Below are 23,773 nucleotides of genomic sequence, written 5' to 3'. Positions count from 1 at the left end.
AAACAATCGTATGCATGCTCATAGGGCACAATTCATGACAACTACAACCTTGTATTTCATATTAACTCATCCATCGGCAACACCCTATTTAACATACCTTATTCAAAAGAATATCCGACTTCACAATGTAGATGTTCAAGACATTAATAGACCAGTAGAACAACAAAAGCAAGAGAATACTGCACAAGAGCAATGAGTCAAGAGGCTATTTGCTGGGCTTATTGTAACTGCCTCCTGAAGTAGGGTATCCCGGTGGAGGATAACCGATCGGAGGCTCATTGCCCGCACTTGCATATGGCTTACTAGGCCCTTGATGTCCATATCCATAGCTCTGTTGTGCATCAGGGTATCCTGGTGGAGGATATGGTGCAGATGGCTGATTGCCATAGCCTGCTGCCGGAGCCGATGTGTATGAAGAATGACCCTGGCCACTCCCATATGGCTCTGCGGTTGCATGATATGGAGCACCTTGAGGAGGGGCCGGCTGAGTACCTGGTTTGCCATGCTTGATCTCATAGGAATGGAGGTACTCCTGAGCCTTATGGGCGTATTTTCCATAGCCGGACTCCTCAAGCTTTCCGTAGTGCGAAACAGCACCGATTAGGGTACCTGCAGCACCAGCGAGCTTCCCCATGCTGACGTCTTCGGATGCAGAGGAGTTATCGGTGGAGGAGGGCTTGTGCAGCTTGGTCTTTGCCGCGTTCATCACCACTTGGGCGCTGGACATGACCTCGCCATAGGAGGGCTTGTGAGAATGGGAAGCTGACGACGAGGGTTTGACGTTGCCCTGCTCTGCTGAAGGGGGTTTCTGCGCGTGGCCAGTGCCATGGCTTGCACTTGAAGAATGGCTCTGTGATGAGTTTAGCAGAGTGGAGGCCGTGGAGAGGAGATCAGAGAGACCGCGGTCGGCCATGTGTTAAAACGCAGAAGCGAGACGAAGAAGAAGTCGCAGATGAAAGTGAGATATAGAGGAGTGGATGTCAATATATTATGTATAGGCTAGGCTATGCACTTGATCTTTACGCGTAGGTCAACGTCATCGAGCGTGTGCCTAGTTCTACGTAATGAGGCTAGTTCTACGTAAGAGCCGGGTCGCGCCATGGCTAGTGGTCGCACCCAAAAGGGACGAAGCCTGGTGTAATGCAGCTGGCGAGAACATCGCTGAAAAGCAACTGCAATGATTGGCCTGATCGTGAGAGACTTGCGTTGCTTCATTGCTGCCCTGAAATATCCGTCGGGCGCCTTGATTAAAACAGAGAATGGTCAATGAACGACCATTCCCGGCCGTCACAGTCCAAGGGAGGGGGGCCAACGACAACAACCTGTGTGAGCATTACAGGCAGAGAAAGCGACTGCAGGCAGATTCCGGAAGTTGATAGTGACCTTCCACGTAATGCAACGTTGTGTGCGCCAATGATTGACCTTCGAAAAGAACGTGTTCCATCTGCTGATGTGTCAGTCATCGAGCGGCTTTAGGCAGGAAGTTACGGCTTTTATTCGCCTGTAGATGGAGGGCCACGATCTGCAGCCCCCCTCCCCTGGGCTGTGACGGGGTTAGTGAAACCACAGCAGCGCTTCCACGATTCTAGAGCAAATTTTGGGATTTCCTAAAAAAAGGTTCTTGCTTCCCCCCGCTACTCCCAGAGACCCATGGCACGACTCAGCTCTAAGTTCTCGCTCTTTAATCTTTGGCGAAAATTACATGAAAAATCCCAAAATACTCCTCAAATTTCAAAAATTCCCAATATTTTGTCATAAATTCCCAAAATACCCTTCAAATTTTCCAAAATTCCCAAGATACCCCTGGTTGTTAGATTAAATTTCTACGAAGATAAAAATTTTGTAGCTTCATAAGAAGACTCATTGTCTATCAATACAAGATGCTAAATCTAGAATTTGACTTGGTTATGCAAGCTTTGGAGATGAATTGAATCTTTATCTTTAGACATAATTGCCCTTTTTTTGCGAGGTAATTTGTGACAAATTACATGCGCAAAAACGGATCTCAATTGTCAAAAAGGTTGAAAGATTAGAAATCTTGAACAATCCAACCAAAATAGATACAAGAGTGTTTTGGGAATTTTTAAAATTTGAGGGATATTTTGGGAATTTATGATTAAGACCCTTGGTTGGTGGGATCAACGACGGTTGACTTGTGGGAAGCTCGAGGCCAATGGACGGGCCAAAAAAATGGCCACTCGCCTTGCAACAACACGAATCAAACTCGAACACCTCCTGCTTGTAAGCTCAATGGCCTAACCACCTTTGCCTGCACGCATCATGTGACACGGGTTGCAAACATAACATTTATAACTAAACTCAAACATCCACCTTCCCTTGCCCTTGTTTACTAACTGTCTCCTTGTTTACTTTTCGCCGATCGGACGATGCCGCGCCTCTCATGATTCTCGCCTGCAATTCCCCATTGTGGATCCCATGGATGGGGCTTCATTTAAGATGTAACATTTAATGGCCTAGTAACTTGTGTGTAGCAAAAAATAGCATGAACATAGTGAGCATTTCATTAGAATAGATTCCTAATGAGAATAACAAGAGTGCTTGGGTGGAGAGAGCAACAAAAAGTATAACACCTAGTTAGATAGCATGAACAATACTTCAAAAGAGAGAGAAATTAAGCAATTGAAAACAGCTGAGGACCGGATTTGCATTGAGCCGGTCCCCCCTCCAAAAGGCTTTGTATTATGGTTTCTCCCATCAAGAGAGACATTTTACAATACAATTCTTTGCGTTCCTTCAATACTAGCTAGTGCACTGAAGATGGAAACATTCAAGCACTAAGTAAAACACTTCTCAAACACATCAATTCCCTCACGGTCTCAGACCCAAGACCTCACACACCTTCGAAGATGGTGAGAGCTAGCGGGGTATGAGAGTAGATTGAGAGGAAGAAGGAGTAGTCTTACGAGAAAGATGTACATCTCCTCACATAATCACTCGTATTAGCATAGCTTAGCTTAGTAATTAGCATGGTAGAGGAGATGAGCGTGCATTGAAGCTTGGCTCTTGGTTGGATTTGCATCACAAAGCCAAGAGTTGTGGGTGTAGGCCTCCCTTCTCACAATGTTGGAGTAGGTGATAAACTTTCCATTAAAGCTTGAGAAGAGAGAGAGAGAGAGAGTCTTCTTACTCTACACATGAGCTTGTGTGAGTGTGTGTGGATAATGCCTTTGAAAAATCAGCCACCTCTCTCTCTTGGTCGACCCCTCTTGCTATTTGCTCTTGCTAGCACCTCATTGGACCTCCCCAGGCTTAGCCAATAGGATTTCAGGAGCATAAGTGATAGCCTTCTGACATGTGTCCCCCTTTCCCCTTTTGTGAGAGCTTTAGGTAATTAATAAATGCAATTAAACTCTTATTGGACCCCTTTGTCTCCTGGCCAATAGGAATCAGGCAAGCCATTGGGCTGCTGAATGCTCATTGGACCCCTTGAGAGACTGTCCAATAGTCTTATAGAGAGATTAATTTCTATTGATTCTTTTATTAAGTGTTTTTATATTAATTAAACTAGATTTATTCTAGCCTAATTCTCATTTGTCCACCTCCATGGCCATCCAATAGGATTTGAGTACACCTTGTGGGCATCTGGCCTAGGGAGGTGACATGTGTCCCTCTTTCCCCTTGTGTACAAAGGAAGCTTGTGAGTGTGTGTTTCTCTCTCATCCCCTACTTCTTGGGCTCGCCCCCTCCTATGTAGGAGTTTGTGAAGACTTTTTGGGACACACACAAAGCATCCAATTTCCTAAGCCTTTGACCATTGGACACAACCTTTGAATTTTGGAACCTTAGCATTTTGGAAGTCTTAATGGGATGACCCTAAGGTCTTTGGAGCCCATTGTTGCACATAGCTCTTTTGCATATGCCCCCCCCCCCCCCCCCTTTGGATCCCTATTTTCCCTCCTTTGGATCCCTACTGTGGAGGGTCTGCCAGCTTAACCAATATTCTAGCTTTTTCTCCCTTGACACTTCCCCATATTAAATGACCAGTTTAACATGAGAAAATCATTTAGGAGAATTAGATATTAGTTATTATGACATTACCTCTCTCTTGAAATCATAGTCGTCCTCGACTATGGGTAAAGAAAATAAAGCATATCATTAGTCCTTTTTGTAGCGGGTAGAGGATCCCTATGTTACCCTACGACATCGTTCGAAAATGGATGACTAGTCCATTTGGCGCTTGAGAGCCTAAGCTGCCGCCGTAAGCATGTCTGCACATTAGTCCTATCAATCTTCCATAGTAGAGTGACAAGCTCTACTTGGTGTTTGGGAGATGTCGTCTCCGCAAACTTGATCTAAGTATGCATACTACTTCACATTTGTGCACAATAAAGAAAAAGAGAGTCTTATAAGACAAAAACTTTGTTCAGTTTTAACATTTGTACATTTGCTTACTCTTGGGAAGCATTGTAAGCATTGACAAGGTTTAGTTTATCCTTTAATTGTATGCCTTGTATCCATCTAGCATCTTCAAAAGGATAATTCTTAAACTTAATAAGATATCGTCGGATAGTCTTACTGTCTCTTAGTACCTTGTCTTCATGTCGGAGGATGGACTCGGGCTGCACCTCTTCTTGGTCCATAATCTCCGGAGGGTTTTCAATAGTAGGTTCTTGAGGTGGCTCTCCTTTGTAAGGCTTTTATAGGCTCACATGAAAAGCATTGTGTATGAGCCAATGGCTGGGCAACTTGAGTTGATAGGCCATCTCATTGATTGGCCTAAGAATCTGGAAGAGACCATAGTACCTTTTTGCTAACTTAGCATAGTACTTTTGGTGTCCGGTAGGATTCTTGCCCGTCGTGTGCCTTAATCGAGCATTGGGAAATTTGAGTAAGACCCAATCATTTTCTTTAAAGGCTTGGTCTCTTCTATGCTTGTCAGCAGCAACCTTTTGCCTTTGCTGTGAGATAGAGATAGCATCCTTAATCTTTTGGAAAGATTCTTGTAGGTCTCGGTTATACTGATCTGCAACGAAGATCTTTCCGTGTACCTTAAGTAGTAGTAGGGGACTTTTTGATCTTCCTTCAATTACCTCAAAAGGTGCTTTTCCGGTGGAAGTATGTACAGTGTTATTGTAGGCATACTCCACTAAGGGTAAGTACTTCTCCCATTGGGATCTTTAATCTACTTCCGTTACATAGGCTTTTAGTAGATCGAGAATTGGTAGACTAGCTATTTCACTTTGGCCATCCGTTTGCGATTGATAGGCCAAAGAGAAGTTTAGCCTTGTTCCTAAATTCTCATAGAGACCCTTCCAAAAATTACTGGTCATTCTAGGATCTCTATCCGACACTATGGACATTGGCAAGCCATGGTACTTGAAGATTAGTGATATGAAGAGGGTTGCCATTTGATGGGCTTTGATAGTCTTTTTGACAGGTATAAAATGAGCTTGTTTACTAAGCCTGTCCATTATCGTCCATATTCCCATATTCCCATGGATAGACTTAGCCAATCCAAAGATAAAATCCATGGATATGCTCTCCCGTGGTGAATTAGGGATTGGCAAATGTTGAAGCAATCCAGGTTGCTTCTCTCTATCAAACTTCGTCTTTTGACATACCGCACATTTAGAAACATACTCTTGTATGTTTGCTTTCATGGTAGGCCAATAGAAATATGTTTCAATCCCTTTTAGGGTAGACTGAATCCCTCTATGCCCTGCATAAGTAGGAGCATGAGATTCATACATTACTTTCTCACGTAGTGAGCTAGTAACGCATAGTCTATTGCCATAGAGAAGATGACCATCTTGTAAAGTAAATGGTTCCTCTTTCTTCCCTAATGCAAGGGCTGAAATCACATCTCTAAAATAGGGATCAATAGCCTACTCATCTATCATAGAAGATAGATCATTGTGAGTTGCTATGGAAACCGCATTCACTCTTGGCCGTCTTGAGAGTGCATCGGCTACTTGATTATGCTTGCCAGCAATGTGAGCAATATGAAAATGAAATTGCGAAAGAAAGTTTTCCCACCTCATTTGTTTGTCGAAGAGCTTGGTTTGCGTCATGAAGTACTTAATACTTTGGTGATCCGTTTGCAGAATGAAAGGAGTCCTCAGTAAATAGTGCTTCCATGAGTCTAAGGCATGTAGAATTGCGAGGAGTTCCTTTTCATATATGCCTAGAGCTTGCTCAACAAGGTCGAGCCTTCGACTTTCATAAGCTATGGAATGCCCTTCTTGGAGAAAAACAGATCCAAGGCAATCACCACAAGCATCACATTTGACCTCAATTGGCTTTGAGAGATCCGGTAGTGTAAGGACAGAGAGATAATCTTTTCTTTAAGCTTTTCAAAAGCATTGTTCTCCTTGGCAGACCATGTATACCTAACATTTTTCTTTGTAAGGTCATGTAATGGTCCTGCTATTAGTGAGAACTTTTCAATGAAGCGTCTATAGTATGCAAACATACCTATAAAGCTTCTTAGTTCATGAAGATTCCTTGGTTTCGACCATCCTTTTATTACTAATCTTGATGGATCCATTTGGATGCCATCTTGAGAGATAATGTGAACCTAAATATTGAATCTCTTGCAAGAAAAATTCACTTTTCTTTTGATTAACATAAAGTTTTGTCATAATAATCAATATCTAATTCTCCTAAATGATTTTCTCATGTTAAACTGATCATTTAATATGGGGAAGTGCCAGGGGAGAAAAAGCTAGAATATTGGTTAAGCTAGCAGACCAGCCATAGTAGGGATCCAAAGGGGGGGCCATCTGCAAAAGAGCCATGAGCAACAATGGGCTAAAAAGACCCTAAGGTTCAGCCCATTAAGACTTCCAAAATGCTAAGGTTCCAAAATTCAAAGGTTGTGTCCAAAGGTCAACCATGGGGGAATTGGATGCTTTGTGTGTGTCAAAAAAGTCTTTACAAATCCCTACTTAGGAGGGGGCGACCCTTGCTTGTAGGGGATGAGAGAGAAAGCCACACACACACACACACACACACACACACACACACACACACACACACACACACACACACACACACACACACACACAAGCTCCCTTTACACAAAGGGAATGAGGGACACATGTCAGCTCCCTCGGCTAGATGCCCACAAGGTGTACCCAATTCCTATTGGATGGCCTTGGAGGTGGACCAATGAGAATTAGGCTAGAGTAAATCTAGTTTAATTAGTTTAAAAACACTTAATAAAAGAACCAATGAGAATTAAGTCCTCTAGAAGACTATTGGATAGTCTCCCAAGGGGTCCAATGAGCATTCAACAGCCCAATGGCTTGCCTGATTCCTATTGGCCAGGAGGCAAAGGGGTCCAATGAGAGTTTAGTTGAATTATTCACCTAAAGATCTCACAAAAGGGGAAAGGTCAGAAGGCTATCACTTATACTGCTTAATTACCATTGGCTAGGCTTGGGGAGGTCCAATGAGAGTAGAGCATGAGCAAATAGCAAGAGGGGTCGACCAAGAGAGAGAGGGGCCTGATTTTTGCAAGGCATAATCACACACACACTCACACAAGCTCATGTGTGAAGTAAAGAAGACTCTCTCTCCCTCTTAAGCTTTAATGGAAAGCTTACCACCTACTCCAAGCTTGTGAGAAGGGAGGCCTACACCAACAACTCTTGGCTTTGTGATGCAAATCCAACCAAGATCCAAGCTTCAATGCATGCTCATCTCCTCTACCATGCTAATTACTAAGCTAAGCTATGCTAATATGAGTGATTATGTGAGGAGATGTACATCTTTCTCGTAAGACTACTCCTTCTTCCTCTCAATCTACTCTCATACCCTCCTAGCTCTCACCATCTTTGAAGGTGTGTGAGGTCTTGGGTCTGAGACCGGGGATAATTGATGTTGTGTTTGCTAAGTGTTTTGCTTAGTGCATGAAGCTTTCATCTTCATTGCACTAGCTAGTCTTGAAGGAACACAAAGAATTGTATTGTACAATGTCTCTCTTGATGGGAGAAACCATAATACAAAGCCTTTTGAAGGGGGGACCGGCTCCATGAAAATCCGGTCCTCAACTGTTGTCAATAGCTTAATTTCTCTCTCTTTTGAAAGTATTGTTCATGCTATCTAACTAGGTGTTATGCTTTTTGTTGCTCTCTCCACCCAAGCACTCTTGTAATTCCCATTAGGAATCTATTCTAATGAAATGCCCACTATGTTCATGCTAATTTCCCCTACACACAAGTTATTAGGCCATTAAATGTTACAAGTTTATTCTCTCTTAGAACTTGAAATATTACCTGGAGGTGTTGCTTGTGTTCGTTTAATGAGTTAGAGTAGATGATGATATCATCAAAGAACACTCCAGTAACGGTTTGGTGAGGCTTGAATAGCTTCTCCATAAAGCGGTTGAATGGAGCTGGTGCATTGGTCAAGCCAAAAGGCATGACAATATATTCGTAAAGACCAAACATAGTGCAAAATGTGGTCTTTACAATGTCTTGATCAAATATCCTTATTTGATGAAGCTACTTTTTAGGTCAATCCTACTGAAGTAGGCGGACCCTTGTAGCTTATCAAATAGGTCTTCTACCCGTGGAAAGGGAAACCTATTCTTGATAGTGATTCTATTTAGTGCTCTATAGTCGACACACATACGATATGTGCCGTCTTTCTTTTGCACTAATAGCACAGGAGAACAAAATGGAGATGAGCTAGGCCTAACCATGCCCTTCTCAACTAGCTCATGCACTTGCCGCATAATCTCCTCTTGTTGAGCTTGAGAAACTCTATAAGGAGGTTTGTTAGGCGGTGAACTTCTTGGAAGAAGTTCAATTGCATGGTCATCATTGCCTCGTTTAGGAAGTAGCTCACAAGGGATGTCGTCAATAAAGACATCTTGAAACCCCTTGAGAAAATTGGATAACTCTAATTGCTTGTGAGTGTGTTTATTTTCTTTTGTTAAAACATTAGTTTCATTTTGAGAATCTTTAACAAAAATCATGTACACGGAAATAGAGCTCTTTATTGACTTATTGAAAGCTTGTGTATGTACAATGGGTATGGTGTTACCCATGTGCTTGGCATCTATGTACACATCTTTTTCCCTGAACCTAAAGGAGATTCTCCTTTCAGGGAATTTAACATTGGCAGCCATGAGATCAAACCATGGTGCCCCTAGGATTACATTCTCATGCTTGAGAGGAGAGATAAAGAACTCCTCTTTGTCCACATAGCTTTGGACATGGAGCCTCAATTTTTCGATTAAGGGAGTGACTGAAGATTTTTGCCCCTTGAAAGCACCGTCTATGGGTAGGACATCTCCCATCTCATAAGCTTGTATGCCTAGCTTGGTGGCCAACTCTGTGGATATGAAATTGTGAGTAGAACCAGGGTCAAAGAGAATAAAAGCATCATGTTCTCTTACCTTTCCCCAAGCATGGCATAGAGGAGATCCTTTGTGGCGAGTTTCCTCCTCTTGGATTTCGACCAAGGTAGCCCTAGGAGGCTCATGCAGGGTGTTCTTTTGGGGACAAGCGTGGTACGCATGCCTTTGCTCGCCACACTTGAAACAACGGTTATCCTTGCGTTAAGGCTCAAGCTCTTCAGGAGAGAGTTTGTTTTTACCTTTGTAAACTCCCTTCTCCTTAGTTTTGTTGGAGTTGCCCTTAGGAGAGTTTTGGACATTGTCCTTCCCCTTAGGCTCATTAGAACCCTTGTTCTCTGTGGGCTTAAAATTTGTTTTAGCCCACATTTGGAAATTGATTCGAGAAGCCACCATAGTATGGTGTATAACCGCCGATATGGTGCATGGCCTTTGGGAGTTGACATACTCCGCCATTTCTTCAGTTAAGCCCGCACAAAATTGTTGCTTTTCCTCTCCAAAATCCAACTTCTTGAAGAGAGTGGTTTTGAGTTGTAAGTCCCAAAACTTGTCTAAATATTTGTGAATGGATTCAAAGGGAGAGAGCTTCAAGCTTTGCCATTCGGTGAGTACTTTGTCTTTGGCATCGGTGGTAATAATGGAAGCTCTTAAAGCTTTCCATGTTCGTGGAGCTTCACCATTGGCCCGTAGGCTAGCCCGTAGGCTAGACCACCACTGTCTGGCGGACTTTTGAAAGTGCATAGCTCAATGACGTAGCTTAGAGGACTCCATGAAGCCCTCATCTCCAAACGCCGCATTGAATTGTTGGATAAAGGCCAAGACTTCTTCCATAGCACCAAAGGTGCCATCGTAGGTAAGGAAAGAGATACTCTTCCCTCCCTCTTTGAACTTCTTGAGCTTGGATGACCTCTTCCATGCGGCATAGGATTTCCTATGGCCTTTTCTTTCTGATGGTTCAAAAGTTGCACCATCACTTTCTTCAAAAGATGAAGAATTTGAGGAAGATGGAGAAGAGGGTGATATCTTTCTCACCTATTCTTGCCTTGACCTTCTTTGTCTTCACCATCACTTTCATAAGAGGAAGAGGATGAAGAAGATGGAGAAGAGGGTGTCCTCTTTCTCGCCTTTTTCTTCTCTTGCTTTTTGTCATCCCTCTTTGAAGTAGGATGTGGAGAAGTATGTGATGGTCTTCTCCGTTTTGGAGGTGATGGAGAGCGTTTAGAGTGCCGTCTTCGTGGATCCATCTCCGCTGAGGTGGCAGGAGACTCACTTATTTCTCGTTCCTTCAATGGGGGCTCTTAAATTCTCCTTTGAGAAGGAGAAGCGTCATCAAGGAGAAAATTTCTAGGCCCTTGATATGGATCCTCTTCTTCTTCCCAAATCGGAGAGAGACCTCTTTTGAAAGTCTCGCAAGGAGGCTTCCTAGGTGCTCTCTCGTCATGGTGGGGAGCTTGGAGAATCCCATGAGCACGAAGCTGCCGTTGCACTTCACTTTGGAGGGATGGATTTCCCATGGCTTGTTGAAGCCTAGAAACAAGGGCATCATTAGCAGCCTGCTCATTAGCAAAATCAAAGTTATCAACATTAATTTCACTCTCTTTACTATTGTCAGCCATTCTAACAACTTTTAGGTGTAAACTTTTTGGGTGTACTTTGGCACTTCAAGCCCTAGTTTCTACTCCTCTTTACCCCTTTAGAAAAAGCACTCAAGCTACTATACCTGTGGCTCGAATACCATTAATTGCAAGGAATACAAGAGAGGGTCGCTTAACACTAAAACATCACTGGCTCCTGTCAAGCTTCTAATAGCTCAATAGTGGTTAAAAGCCTCGTAGGACTCCACTATTAAGACCATAGCTCTCGATGGTGATGCCCCATTAATTGCACAAAGACAGGCGCATTGCAAGGCTGAAAAATCCCTCTTCTACTTACTCACATGCAATTAATCATACCAATCATTTATAGCTAGCTTGAGGACCTCCCTTCTTGAGCAAGGAAAGAGAAACCTTGTGCTCTGATACCAGTGTAACATTTAATGGCCTAGTAACTTGTGTGTAGCAAAAAATAGCATGAACATAGTGAGCATTTCATTAGAATACATTCCTAATGAGAATAACAAGAGTGCTTGGGTGGAGAGAGCAACAAAAAGTATAACACCTAGTTAGATAGCATGAACAATACTTCAAAAGAGAGAGAAATTAAGCAATTGACAACAGTTGAGGACTGGATTTGCATGGAGCCGGTCCCTGTCCAAAAGGCTTTGTATTTTGGTTTCTCCCATCAAGAGAGACATTTTACAATACAATTCTTCGTGTTCCTTCAATACTAGTTAGTGCAATGAAGATGGAAACATTCAAGCACTAAGTAAAACACTTATCACACACAACATCAATTCCCTCACGGTCTCAGACCCAAGACCTCACACACCTTCGAAGATGGTGAGAGCTAGCAGGGTATGAGAGTAGATTGAGAGAAAGAAGGAGTAGTCTTACGAGAAAGATGTACATCTCCTCACATAATCACTCGTATTAGCATAGCGTAGCTTAGTAATTAGCACGATAGAGAAGATGAGCATGCATTGAAGCTTGGCTCTTGGTTGGATTTGCATCACAAAGCCAAGAGTTGTTGGTGTAGGCCTCCCTTCTCACAAGCTTGGAGTAGGTGATAAGCTTTCCATTAAAGCTTGAGAAGAGAGAGAGAGAGAGAGAGAGAGAGAGAGAGAGAGAGAGAGAGAGAGAGAGAGAGAGAGAGAGAGAGAGTCTTCTTAATCTACACATGAGCTTGTGTGAGTGTGTGTGGGTAATGCCTTTGAAAAATCAGCCCCCTCTCTCTCTTGGTCGACCCCTCTTGCTATTTGCTCTTGCTAGCACCTCATTGGACCTCCCCAGGCTTAGCCAATAGGATTTCAGAAGCATAAGTGATAGCCTTCTGACATGTGTCCCCCTTTCCCCTTTTTTGAGAGCTTTAGGTAATTAATAAATGCAATTAAACTCTTATTGGACCCCTTTGTCTCCTGGCCAATAGGAATCAGGCAAGCCATTGAGCTGCTGAATGCTAATTGGACCCCTTGGGAGAGTGTCCAATAGTCTTATAGAGAGCTTAATTCCTATTGGTTCTTTCATTAAGTGTTTTTATATTAATTAAACTAGATTTACTCTAGCCTAATTCTCATTGGTCCACCTCCACTGGGCCATCCAATAGGATTTGAGTACACCTTGTGGGCATCCTGCCTAGGAGGTGACAAGTGTCCCTCTTTCCCCTTGTGTACAAAGGAAGCTTGTGAGTGTGTGTGTGTGTTTCTCTCTCATCCCCTACTTCTTGGGCTCGCCCCCTTGTTAGAAGTTGGACACACCCTATGGAGCTCGGCGGAAGATTATTTTTTGTAATTATTCATTTATTGAGAAAACTCGACTTTTCACCTTTGTAATTATTGGGGCTTACAGAAGTTTCCAGATTGTATCCCATTTTTGACATTTAGATTGAGTAGATGTTTAAAGTTGGAACATTAGGGTTTGCGATTGTAAGGTATTTATACCACTTTTTGACCTTAATGAGAAAACCTTTGTCATTTTAAAAAGTTTTGTCTCTGTGAGTGAGCGTACTATGTACGAGAGAGAGAGTGAGAGTTTCATCTTGACGCTACGCGCGCACCGATGGTTGGAATCGAGTGCGGAGAAGTGCAGTGTGTTGCCCCCGACGAGAGCTACGCGCCGATACCTACATTGTGGACGTACGGTCCGGTTTTGCGAGCTCGACCTACGAGCTTCATCTGGTGATTCGGTGAGCATACTTTATCCGTTTTCGCATTTCAACATATCCACGCGTTCTCATTGAGTAGAGCTACACATTAGGCACTTTAGTTTTTGAAAAAGATGACCTGAAAATTTTGGCCAGACATCCTACGTGATTTTGCACCAGGTGTTTTGGGTTGGGATTTTGGTTCATGGACCTTAGGGAGAGCGATCTATTGGTGTTAGTAGGGTCTCCTTTAAGTTTTGTGGCGTTTCGAGACCGTTTGATGGGTATTTGGCTCTTGGAAGCGTTGTAGGAAACCTCTTCTTATGCACTCCTGAAGGCTGTAGCTTAGACATTGGGTAGAGACCTCTGTAGGAATTAGTCGAGAGTCGGTTGAGTGTAGATTGACACCCTATGCTTGCTTCCACGCACCTGCGGGTCGAGCTTTGTCCTTAGCTGACAAATCTTGTTAGGTGAGTTCTCGCTGTGCTGACGTCCATCGCGGTGTTTCCGCCAACATTGGCGCCGCTGCCGTGGACGAAAACCCTAGGTAGGTGACCGAGACTAGTCCTTGAGGATAGGGATTCTTTGGCTTGCCAGAGTCTCGTTTTACATTTAGATAGGATCAGAGGGTGGAGGACTCTCTAGGTCTTAGAGGGAGTCTAGGGAGCGTGTGTCTGGCCTAGATCCTTCGACTTAGGTAGATTTAGGTAGACTGAGATAGTTTTAGGTATTAGTTGAGTTGATGAGTAGGAGTTGGAGTGGTAGAAGCAGTGAAAGGAGAGCTTGAGAGTCCGGAGAGGCCAGGAAGCAACCAAAACACCACTCTCACCATTTCACATGATGAGTAGGAGTAGGATAAGTAGGACATCATGATTTATGATCTAAAGCACTTCATGCATGTTATACTTGCTGTTAGGTTCATCACAAGGTTGTAAAAGACGAAAAAGAGTGTTTGAAAGCTGAAGAGAAGTTCAAAAGTTGCTGTGAGTGTTTCTGATAGAGCTGCAGAGCATCAGGAGCATTTCTGTCAGGAAAAAATCACTTTTGAAGCCAGGAGACATCCTACGCGTAGGATGTCTACAAGCTGATCTGGTGGGAATTTTGAAATTTTGAGTTGACCAGCGTGTTCAGAAGGTAGGGTTTACCCTATTTTTCACCTGGAAAGTGGAAATTTGACCATATCTTGACAAGATAAGGCCAGATAGACAGAAATTGCCAGACATCCTACCCAAATTGTGCTAAGGCATTATTTTAAGACCAAAACCATAGGATGGCTGCATAAGCATGATCTGCATGATATATTGAGTGACTGAGAAAGGTTTCATCTCAATTGGGTGAGAAAATTAAGTTCTAAGCAGACTTTAGCATTTTTTGACTGAAAAGGGCGAGAACAACTAAAATTGGGGTCTTTTGAAATCCAAACCAAAATTTAAGCATAGCAGTGAGTTGCTGACATCAAGGGGAAGCTATGACTCAAGTCTGGGGTCAAACAGGCCAAAAAGACATCATACACATAGGATGTCATCTGTGTGATTTTGCACTCCAAACCCATATTTGAGCATACCAAAGTGATCAGCACCTTAAGGGGAGTCTGTACTTTGCATTTGAAGCTATTTTGATCAGTTAAACATGCTACGCGTAGAATGTCTAATGCATGAAATTTAAGCCAGAAACTGACAGTGGGCATAGCAGGGTGTTGTATAGCTTAAGGCAAGCCTCCTAGTCAATTTTGGTCCAAATTGGAGTTGATTTGACTGTTCATACCAACATCAGGCTGCTGGAACAGATTTCTGATCCATTGACCAGCTTATAGGTGTCCAAATCAAAAAGTAAAAATAGATGTGGACTCAGCACATCAAGGGGAGTCTATAGTGCAAAAAACCAGGCAAAACAGAGCAGGAGACATCCTACGCGTAGGATGTCTACTGGGGCTTAGGAAAGAGAAAATTTGAATGAGGTTATACAGTGAGGTTCCATTTGACTTGAGGATTCCAGAAATTCTTTCAGAAGTGAATTTGCACCTTCTTTGACCTTTTGACGGAGCAAAGACGGAATTCAGACTTTTCATATAAATTGACAAACACTCGAGGGAAGTACAATTCCAGATTAGCAGACCTAATCCAGAACATCAGAAGTGTATAAATACAGTAGTGGTTGAGGTTAACTCTGCAGTTATACCAATCATTACTAAAATCACCTCTAGCGGTTAAATGCTTTGAATTCGATTGCCGAAATTAAACGCTTGTGTACAGGTATATTCTGCGGCAAAGCAAGAAGTTGTGCGAAAACTGATCCGTTGCCAGGTGAGTGGTTGGATTTGTGTAAGTTGCATTGCTAAGTTTGATGAATTTAAGATCAGGAAGATACATTTTTAGAGACAAGAAGGTGGCAGGTGATCAGGCTAGCTTAGTGTCCACCGAAGAGAGTGTAACTCAGGCAAGGCTAGATCCACTAGCACCGATTATTGAGGAGGGTAGTGATACTGACACTTCATCAGACAAATCCTTCTTCATGATGGGTAGTCAACAGCCAGGAGGTTTCACCTATGGAGGACCAATTCCACGAGGAAGCACCTCCCTAAATCCTTTGAATGATTCCAAGTTCACTACGATCTTCGAAGGAACAAACTCGAGGGGATCCCTAGTTTATTCTGACTATCGAGGACGCAAGTGTATTTGTATTGAAGAAAGACCGGCTCAGAGACTGGAGATAATTCGAGTCTATGACGATGGAGATAGATTCCGAGACGAAAAGGGGAACCACTATCTGATAGTTAGTAACCCCGAGGATTACAACAGATATGGAGATAACGTGGCGAAAGGAAAAATGGTTTCAGAAACTCAAGAACCACCACCAAACATTGATCGACCAGGAGTGCTTTTTATATATGATAAGAAAACAACCAAGATCTCACCCTATAATGAGAATGTGGGGATTTACAAGCATGAGAGCGAGGGAATAGTCTCTTACTTTTGATGCAAAGAACCCTATCCAAACGAATTAAGCAAAGACAAGGTTCTTTACTTATTCTCTTATGAAACTGTTATGGGGAAGGATATCGTTTTTGTTGATAAGTATGGGCGAGAATACAAATGTATTCTCCCAGAGGAGGTAGAAAAGGCAACAGTTCCAGAAGCATCAACATATGCCCCAGAAGAAGTGCCAAGAGCCACCTACCCCTAGCAAATCGAAAAATCCCTTTTCAGAAGATTATGACGCAACCTTACATTCTACCCGACAACAGATGTTCAACTACCAGGACCAACCAGCAACTCAGCCATCATTGCAGGCATGGCTTCGACAGAGTGCAACATTAGAACAAGACCGAAACCGAGATGGTTATCAAGCCGCACGAGGGCTACGGGATTTACAAGAACCACCACTCTATTCACGGTATCAAGGCGAGAGTAAGCCAAAAACTCAAGGGTCAACAGAGCCTGGAAGACCACCCATAGAGCGAGTTCGAAGAGATGAACCATCTCTTGCAAAAACCGTCAGAAATTACGGCTTAGGAGCACCATTGGGAGAGAAACCAGCCCACTACTGACGGCCAGAGGATGTATATCGATTAGGACGAGAAGATCCAATGATGAGATTTGTAGACCATCGTAGAATTAGACCTTCTCAAGTGCAAAAATGGGTAAACAAGAAATACACAGGAAACAGAGATCCTAGGGATCATGTAGCAGCCTTTGTGCGTGTAATTAGAGTTGAAGAGGATTTAGACTTCCCTACCCAATTTGCAGGGTTTGGACTAACCCTAGAGGAGGATGCTGCTACTTGGTTTGACTCTGTGGAGCGTAGAGACTTTGAGTCTATGGAGGAGGAATTCTCACAAAAGGGGATAACTCATAATAAAGTCTCACAAATCCATAAATTCAAACAGAAAGACGGGGAATCTGGGCGAAAGGCAACCCTATGGCTAAAAAGATATGTTAAGTTCTGCCCTGTGGAGGAACTGCCAACTCAGTCCAGACTTAAGCTTATATTTATCCAAGGACTAAGGAATGCAGATTTCCAAAAGGACTTACATATGAAGAGGAGCACAACGTTAAATGAGTTAACTAAGGAGACTCTTTACCTTGTAGACAATTGTGCGGTCTACAAAGAGGGTGAATTCAAGGATCTTGATGACGATTCATCCTCGTAACAAAGTGGAAGCAAGTCCGCTAAGACAACACCGAAAGGAGAAGTAGCTGTAAACCAGGAGCAGCTTGTAGAGGAAGTGCTAAAAAAGATTAACTTATATGCCAAACCTCAGGCTAAATAGCCAAAGTGGTGTGCTATTGAACAAAAATGGACAAACCATGGGACGGAGGAATGTTATTATAACAAGGGGTATGTGCGAGAATGACCTTATGCTCCCCAAGCTCAGATAGCATCTCCTCAACTTCCATCGATGCCTAGGTATCAAGCAGGCAACCTACCAGGACCTGTAGGTGTAGAAAGACCACAACTAGTATTGGGGCAACAACCACCCCTACCAGGATTACGACCAGTCCGCATAAGATACACACCAACAATAACCGAACCAGAAGACTGAGGCTTTAGTGCCTATGCATGCATATTACGAAGATCCCAATGGATATGCTGCAAATCCTGTCCAACGTCAGAATCATGGAGCATGATGGGAAGTACAAGACCACCAATAGCTGCACAGGTAGCAGGAGACGGAAGATATAGCTTGGATGAACGGACATTGTTGTTCATAGCCAACGGAGGTATGGGCGGGCAGAGATATGCATACCAGCAAAGAGGAGCTCAAGGAGCACCTCAACAACCTAAGGGACCCTGCTACAAGTGTGGTGGAGACCATTGGCTAAGAGACTATCCTCATGATGAAATCATTAGAGTCAACGAGTATTGCACCGAGTGTGGAGTTACTCATTTGATTTCGGATTTTCCTAAGAACCTGAGCAAAAGAGAAAAAACTACCTTGAACATGCTAGGAGGGTCAGAAAATGAAACAATAATACCTATTCAAGCAGTGACACGAGCCCAAGCTCAAAGAATGATGAACGAACCCATAATTGAAGAGCCAAAAACCGATGCCCCAAGTTCAGAAGCGAAAAATTAGAGAAGCACTTGGAAAGCTAGAAAGGCGCGTATGAAAGCCAAGAGAGAACGAGAGCAAACGGCTCTATCCGAGGAGTTGAAACACACGAAGGATAGATGAGAGCGGTTAGAGGATCTAGCTAGCCTAAGCTCATACATTGCGTCACCCATAGCACCCAATGAAATAGCAGAACCCAAAAGTGCAGGATCAGGAGGATCAGTGTTGGCAGAAAAGGTAAATGAGCAGTTAGACGCACTTTTGAAAGCTTACGAAGCCAGACTCAAAAACAACCAAACCCAAGAGCAAAGATGGATGACTTATCCATATGTTGAAATAGAAAAACAGAGGTTGGAAATGTGTAGAAAGATGATTGAAACAGCTTAATCTTTGATAGAAAACCCGCTTGGTAAACCTGCAAGTTGGCATGAAATACCAGCTCCAACCCCTATCAAACCAACTTTGGAGAAACAAGTAGATACGAAGGAGAGACTCACGAATGCCTCCGAGTCTAGGAGAGAGCCTATCATAGTGCCAAATACAACAGATGATACAAGTGAGGGGTTCCAACCTAAAACATTGGTAGAAATGGGTAAGGATTGTAACGGTCTAGATGATCTGTGGAAGCAAATGCGTGATGCCAACGAAGCCAACTGGGTGAGTTACCACACGAATAGCACGAGAAATGAGAAAAATGAGATCTTACCTCCTATTGAAGAATTTGAGGCAATGTCACAAATGAACTTTGATATGCATTCACAAGGGGGAGACCGGGGATCGATTAGTTCGGGGCACAGCCAACCAGACTCGCTAAAATCTCTACCCTCTTACCTAGGAGAGTATGAAGCCAAGTCTGAGGTGAGAGCAACCCCATCTCAAAGACTTTCTTCTAACAAAGTGATGGATTCATAAGGGTTGATTGAGTTATTGTCCACCCCTGTGGCATGTACAATCACATTAGCCGAACTCCTGAGGTTACGACCAAATATGTGGACCACAGTAGGCAAATGCTTAGAAAAATTTGGAGCGAAAGACCCCACCTTGAAGCTTCAAAAAGGGATCAGAGAATTGGACAGGCCTCAACTAAACACTAGGCCTGTACCTTTAAACAAGGTTGGAGAATATTGTGAGGGGGAAGATGGAAACACCACGCTACCAGTAGAATTCCAAGGAGTAGTTTCCAAAGCTATTCTTGACAGTGGAGCAGGAGTCGCTATTGCCACCAAAGAAATCTGGAAAAAATTGGGAAAAACCGGCTTTGAGAGAATGAAATTGCAATTGGCAGATGGGTTCATGGAAAAGACTCTAGGACTCTTAGAAAAAGTAATGTCACCTCGTGCGGAATCGAGTATGAGTATACGTTTGCAATAGTCGATTTCGACAAAAAGAACAATTACGAGATCATCTTGAGAAGACCATTTATGAGACAATTAAAGATGGCCCAGGATTGGGGTTACGACCACATATACCTCACACATGGCGAGACTACAACCAAAATTCACTTGAAAGACCATAGTTACAAGGATGTGAAGCAGACACCAGTAGAAGAGTTTGATTCAACTACATTGGCAGGGTCAGAACTCCCAGCATGGCTGGGGTAACAAAAAGAGCTATGGATGTGCGGGGCTTCACATTGTGGGAGCTTAAAAAGAGAGGAATGCATCTTAGAAAGAGCGATTGAGGACAAGGATTATATTTTGGAACCTTTTCTTGAAGATGCCTTGGAACCTCTGGAATGGGAACACATACTAGCAACATTGGATGTCTGTACCATTACAGATAGCCCAACGACAAAATTTTGCGATAAGGATGGCTATGATGTGCTACCCTACTACATGGTAAGCCTTATACCAGGAGGAGATGAGATTGTAGAACCACTAGAACAAGAAAAGTTTTATAACTCTTCTGAGCATCTGGAGATGAATAACGATGCAAATAATGAGTGTTCAGACAGCTCAAGCGAGCGTGGGGAGAAAACAACGAATATCAAGTTTTATGACTTTGCCAATCAGCACCCTAGACGCCAGGAACGCTATAGGAAAAAACGAGCAGAAAACAAAATGAGAGAGAACCTGATGCCCGGGATAAAAGATAAAACTCACTATCACAATGCTTTGTCAAAGTAGAGGATTGTTTAAAAGACCAAATATCAGGAAGATTCTCGAGAGTGCGAAGGGAACGGACGAAAGAGGAAATAAAACAAGTACGTAAAGCTAAAACAGAAACAAAATCAAAGAAATCTCAAAAATCAAAACACGAAAAAACAAAAGACCCAGAGTGGACCAAATTGGAGCGTAACATTAGGAAATTTCGGAGGTCATTTGGAGGGCCATATGAAGGAGAGAGAAAATAGAGCGCGTCCAATGAGCAGGAGGGCTACGTTACGTAGGAAAATACGTGGAAAGACTCAAAAATAGGAAAATATCCTAACTTCTTTGCTTTTACCGAGCTGTTAGGTGCGTGTGTGGTCCCACTGCTGATATTCTCTTATGGTCATTAATGTACTGGAGGGTGACCATTAAGCCCGCACAAGATATTGGAATTCTAAAACACTTTCCCTTCATTAGAATGCTTTCAAAGTGAATCTCCCTCCACTAAAGCTTTTCTCTCAGAGCTATGGCTTCCACGTCTTCTTGCCCAAGAAGCTCTAGGTGTTTATGGTCTCTCACACCAACTACCAACACCTGCACTTTGCCTAGAAGGCCAAGTAGTAGCATATCCTCAATTACAATATCAACTTCAATAAGTGCAGAGAACCAATGGGTTGGACAAAGGATAAACAAAGGTTCATGGGTCCTCATGCAACCAAGAAGAGCCAAGAGGTCTAGTGCTATCAATGTTTACCGCTCAGCATGGAAGGCCAGAGTGTTGGATTTCAAAGTTGAAATCGGCAAAAGATCTGTAAAGGAAGTTCTTGTTCAGCATGTGTTTACCCATCCAGACGTGATAGCAAACGGTGGAAATGTGTCAGATATACATCAACCACGTTGCAATTGTAAGTATTCTTGACATCTGAACTGGATTAGATTTGTCATTTCACTTATTGATACTCTTATTATAACTTTTCTTATATATTTTGCAACGTTTATCCCTCTTCTTATGAGCAATGGCTCCATTCTTCACATCTCAACTACATTAGATTTGTCATTTTGACTTATTGATACTCTTAGTTTTACTCTTGTTATATATTTTGCAGATGTTTATCCCTCTTCTTATGAGCAATGGGAGCCTGTGGAGTGCATAATAGGCCTCTTCCTTGTTGTTCATGCCCACATTGGTTCTCTACAGTATTCAGGGAGAAGCAACAAAAGCCTGGCTGATGAAGGAATATTCTTCTATGACCACGTCTGCCAACTTTGCCCAGGGAATAAGAATGGCATGTTGGTGAAAGTGCCTCTACAAACCGACTGGAACACTGTGGACTGGCTAGTTCCTGAGGAAGCAATGGTGGAGGCGATGCGAAGTAAGCTCTATAAGGATATACAGAGGTCTCTACGTAGCTCTATTCCCACCAAACTTGTTAGAATTGCAAACTTTTGTCCTGCTGCACTGTTCATAGAGTTGTTTCATAACTACAATATACGTGTTACGAAAACTATGTTCATGTGCAAGTCATTTCAACAGTCATCCTGTGACAAACTTCTTGACAGAGGATGGTATATAAAGGAAGAGATTGGCATACGGTGCGAGGTCGCGCTTGACACTCTAGTTGTCAAGTACATGATTGCAAGCCAATCACTATTAGTCTCCTTTTGGTATATGCGATCACAAATGCTCAGAGGTAAGTACATTCCTATGGACCAAGTTTCTGCAGGTTTGGAAGATAATCCCGCTGTGGATGTGGAAGTGATTGATAAAGAGCAAGGCCTAATGTTGGTGGTTACAATAAGGAAGCTATGCAGTCTTCTGCAGTTGCGGCACGACATAATTGAAGAGTCAATGGACAGGGACCTTTCAGATTTTTCCTTTTTCCTAGTTGGCCGTAAGCTGATGTGGCGTAGGGAAAAAGATATTTTGTGCAAAGAGTTGGATGGTCGGGTTGAAATAGTGTCAATATAACAAAGATTCTTGTGAACCCAAGTGTATACGAATGACTTTCAATACATGAAGTTTTTTTGAGCTCATTTGTCTTGTGCTCTGTGAATATAAGTGTTCTTGAAATACATTTCTTTAGCCATTGCCACCTCTCTCTCTCTCTCTCTCTCTCTCTCTCTCTCTCTCTCTCTCTCTCTCTCAATGTTAGGCAAGACAAAGACATGATAGATGAGTCATCTTAATTCATTAGAAAGTACAAACTCGTCCGTGAACAATGGACTGAGATAGAATTTCTGTAAGTATGGAATCAAAATGTCTTCAAGGTAAAAATCAAAGGTATGCCCCTCAAAAGAGGGTGGTGAGATAGTTGTTCCTGGTGGATTTAGTTCTCCCTTTTCAGGAGTATCATCAATTAGTAGTGTATTATTTGCATCAAAGGGTACATCGATTTGGCTAAACGGTTTGTACAAAAGAGGTAAATGTGGTTTTTAGGGTGGTAGTGGCCCTCGACGGTAACACATTTTCTTTGATCATACAAAAAGGCAAAATCTAACGTGTGAGCGGTGCATACACCGCAAACTATTGTAACTAGTGGCGACAAGTTTTGCCTTTGCATTGAAGACCATACGGCAACTTTGAAGCGCGGAAGAAGAAACTGAATAAACTCTTTGGTTCCTGGACGAACCACGACTTGACAAGTTCCCATCCGAAATGTTTGCAAATCCTCGAAGGGGTCTGCTATACCCAAAGCCGGGCACACACATCAGCAGCAGTTCATTGATGTCCAAGATAATCAACCTCTGTAAAAGTTGACAAGTACATATAAGTAGTTAGAAGCTGAACATATTTTGCCATACTTCAATAGACATTACCGAAACAACCGTATCTACAGGTAGCAAGGGTCCATACTGGGTCTCTATAGTGTTGTTGTCGTTGTTGCTATCCTCTGCTTTAGCTTCATCGTCGTAGTCATCATTCTCATCTTCATCAAGGGTCTCCCCCATGTCTCTTTCTGCCTTATTCAGGGTTTTCTCCAAGGTCTTTTCCTCTGCCTCTGTTGGCCGGCTTGCATCATCCATATCCTTTTGCTCATCCGTAGGCCTGCTTTCCTCATCCATCCTTGCCTCATCCATATCATTTTGCTCATCCGAAGGCTTGCTTTCCTCATCCATCCTTGCCTCATCCATATCCTTTTGCTCATCCATAGGCCTGCTTTCCTCATCGAGGGTTTCATCCATGGGCTCTTTTGGCTCCTCCACTGGCTTACTTGGCTCTTTCATTGTCTCCTCCATAAGCCCCTCTGCTTGTACACTAGCACCTTCCATATGCTCATTTGACCTTTCTTCATCCTCTGCTCTTTCATCTTCGGCTGATATGACCCCCTCGGCCCGTTGTGATTCCACTGTATCTCATGCAGGGGTTTGTCGTGGTGGCTCGTCATGTATTGTCATATCAATTGTGCGATCGTCCAAGCCGCTATCTTCAAGCTCTCTGGGGTTCGACATAGTGAGCAGGTGTTGTATTAGACTTATCCGATATCTTTGCAAATAATCATATGTGTAGTTTTGCACAGCACTCTGCAAAATTGAAAGACCACATGGTGAGAAGTCTTGTATAAAGAA

General features: G+C 42.9%; 1 protein-coding gene across 1 annotated transcript; it reads right to left on the bottom strand.

Moving 5' to 3' along the window:
* Positions 1–119: 119 nt before the first annotated feature.
* Positions 120–966, bottom strand: LOC147458872 (uncharacterized). The gene has a single exon (XM_086510294.1). It carries the CDS (start codon positions 911–913, stop codon positions 206–208), a length of 708 nt encoding a protein of 235 aa, XP_086366420.1. The 5' UTR covers positions 914–966; the 3' UTR covers positions 120–205.
* Positions 967–23,773: the final 22,807 nt, after the last annotated feature.

The sequence above is a fragment of the Adiantum capillus-veneris genome, chromosome 4 (genome assembly GCF_014529385.1).
Source record: "Adiantum capillus-veneris isolate H3 chromosome 4, ASM1452938v2, whole genome shotgun sequence".
Taxonomy (NCBI): Eukaryota; Viridiplantae; Streptophyta; class Polypodiopsida; order Polypodiales; family Pteridaceae; genus Adiantum; species Adiantum capillus-veneris.
Note: the sequence above shows the minus strand (reverse complement) of the source record. Positions and strands in the feature narration are given on the sequence as shown.

Excerpts from the sequence above, each read along its gene's own strand:
- LOC147458872 (XM_086510294.1), bottom strand. The coding sequence starts at position 913 with ATGGCCGACCGCGGTCTCTCTGATCTCCTCTCCACGGCCTCCACTCTG.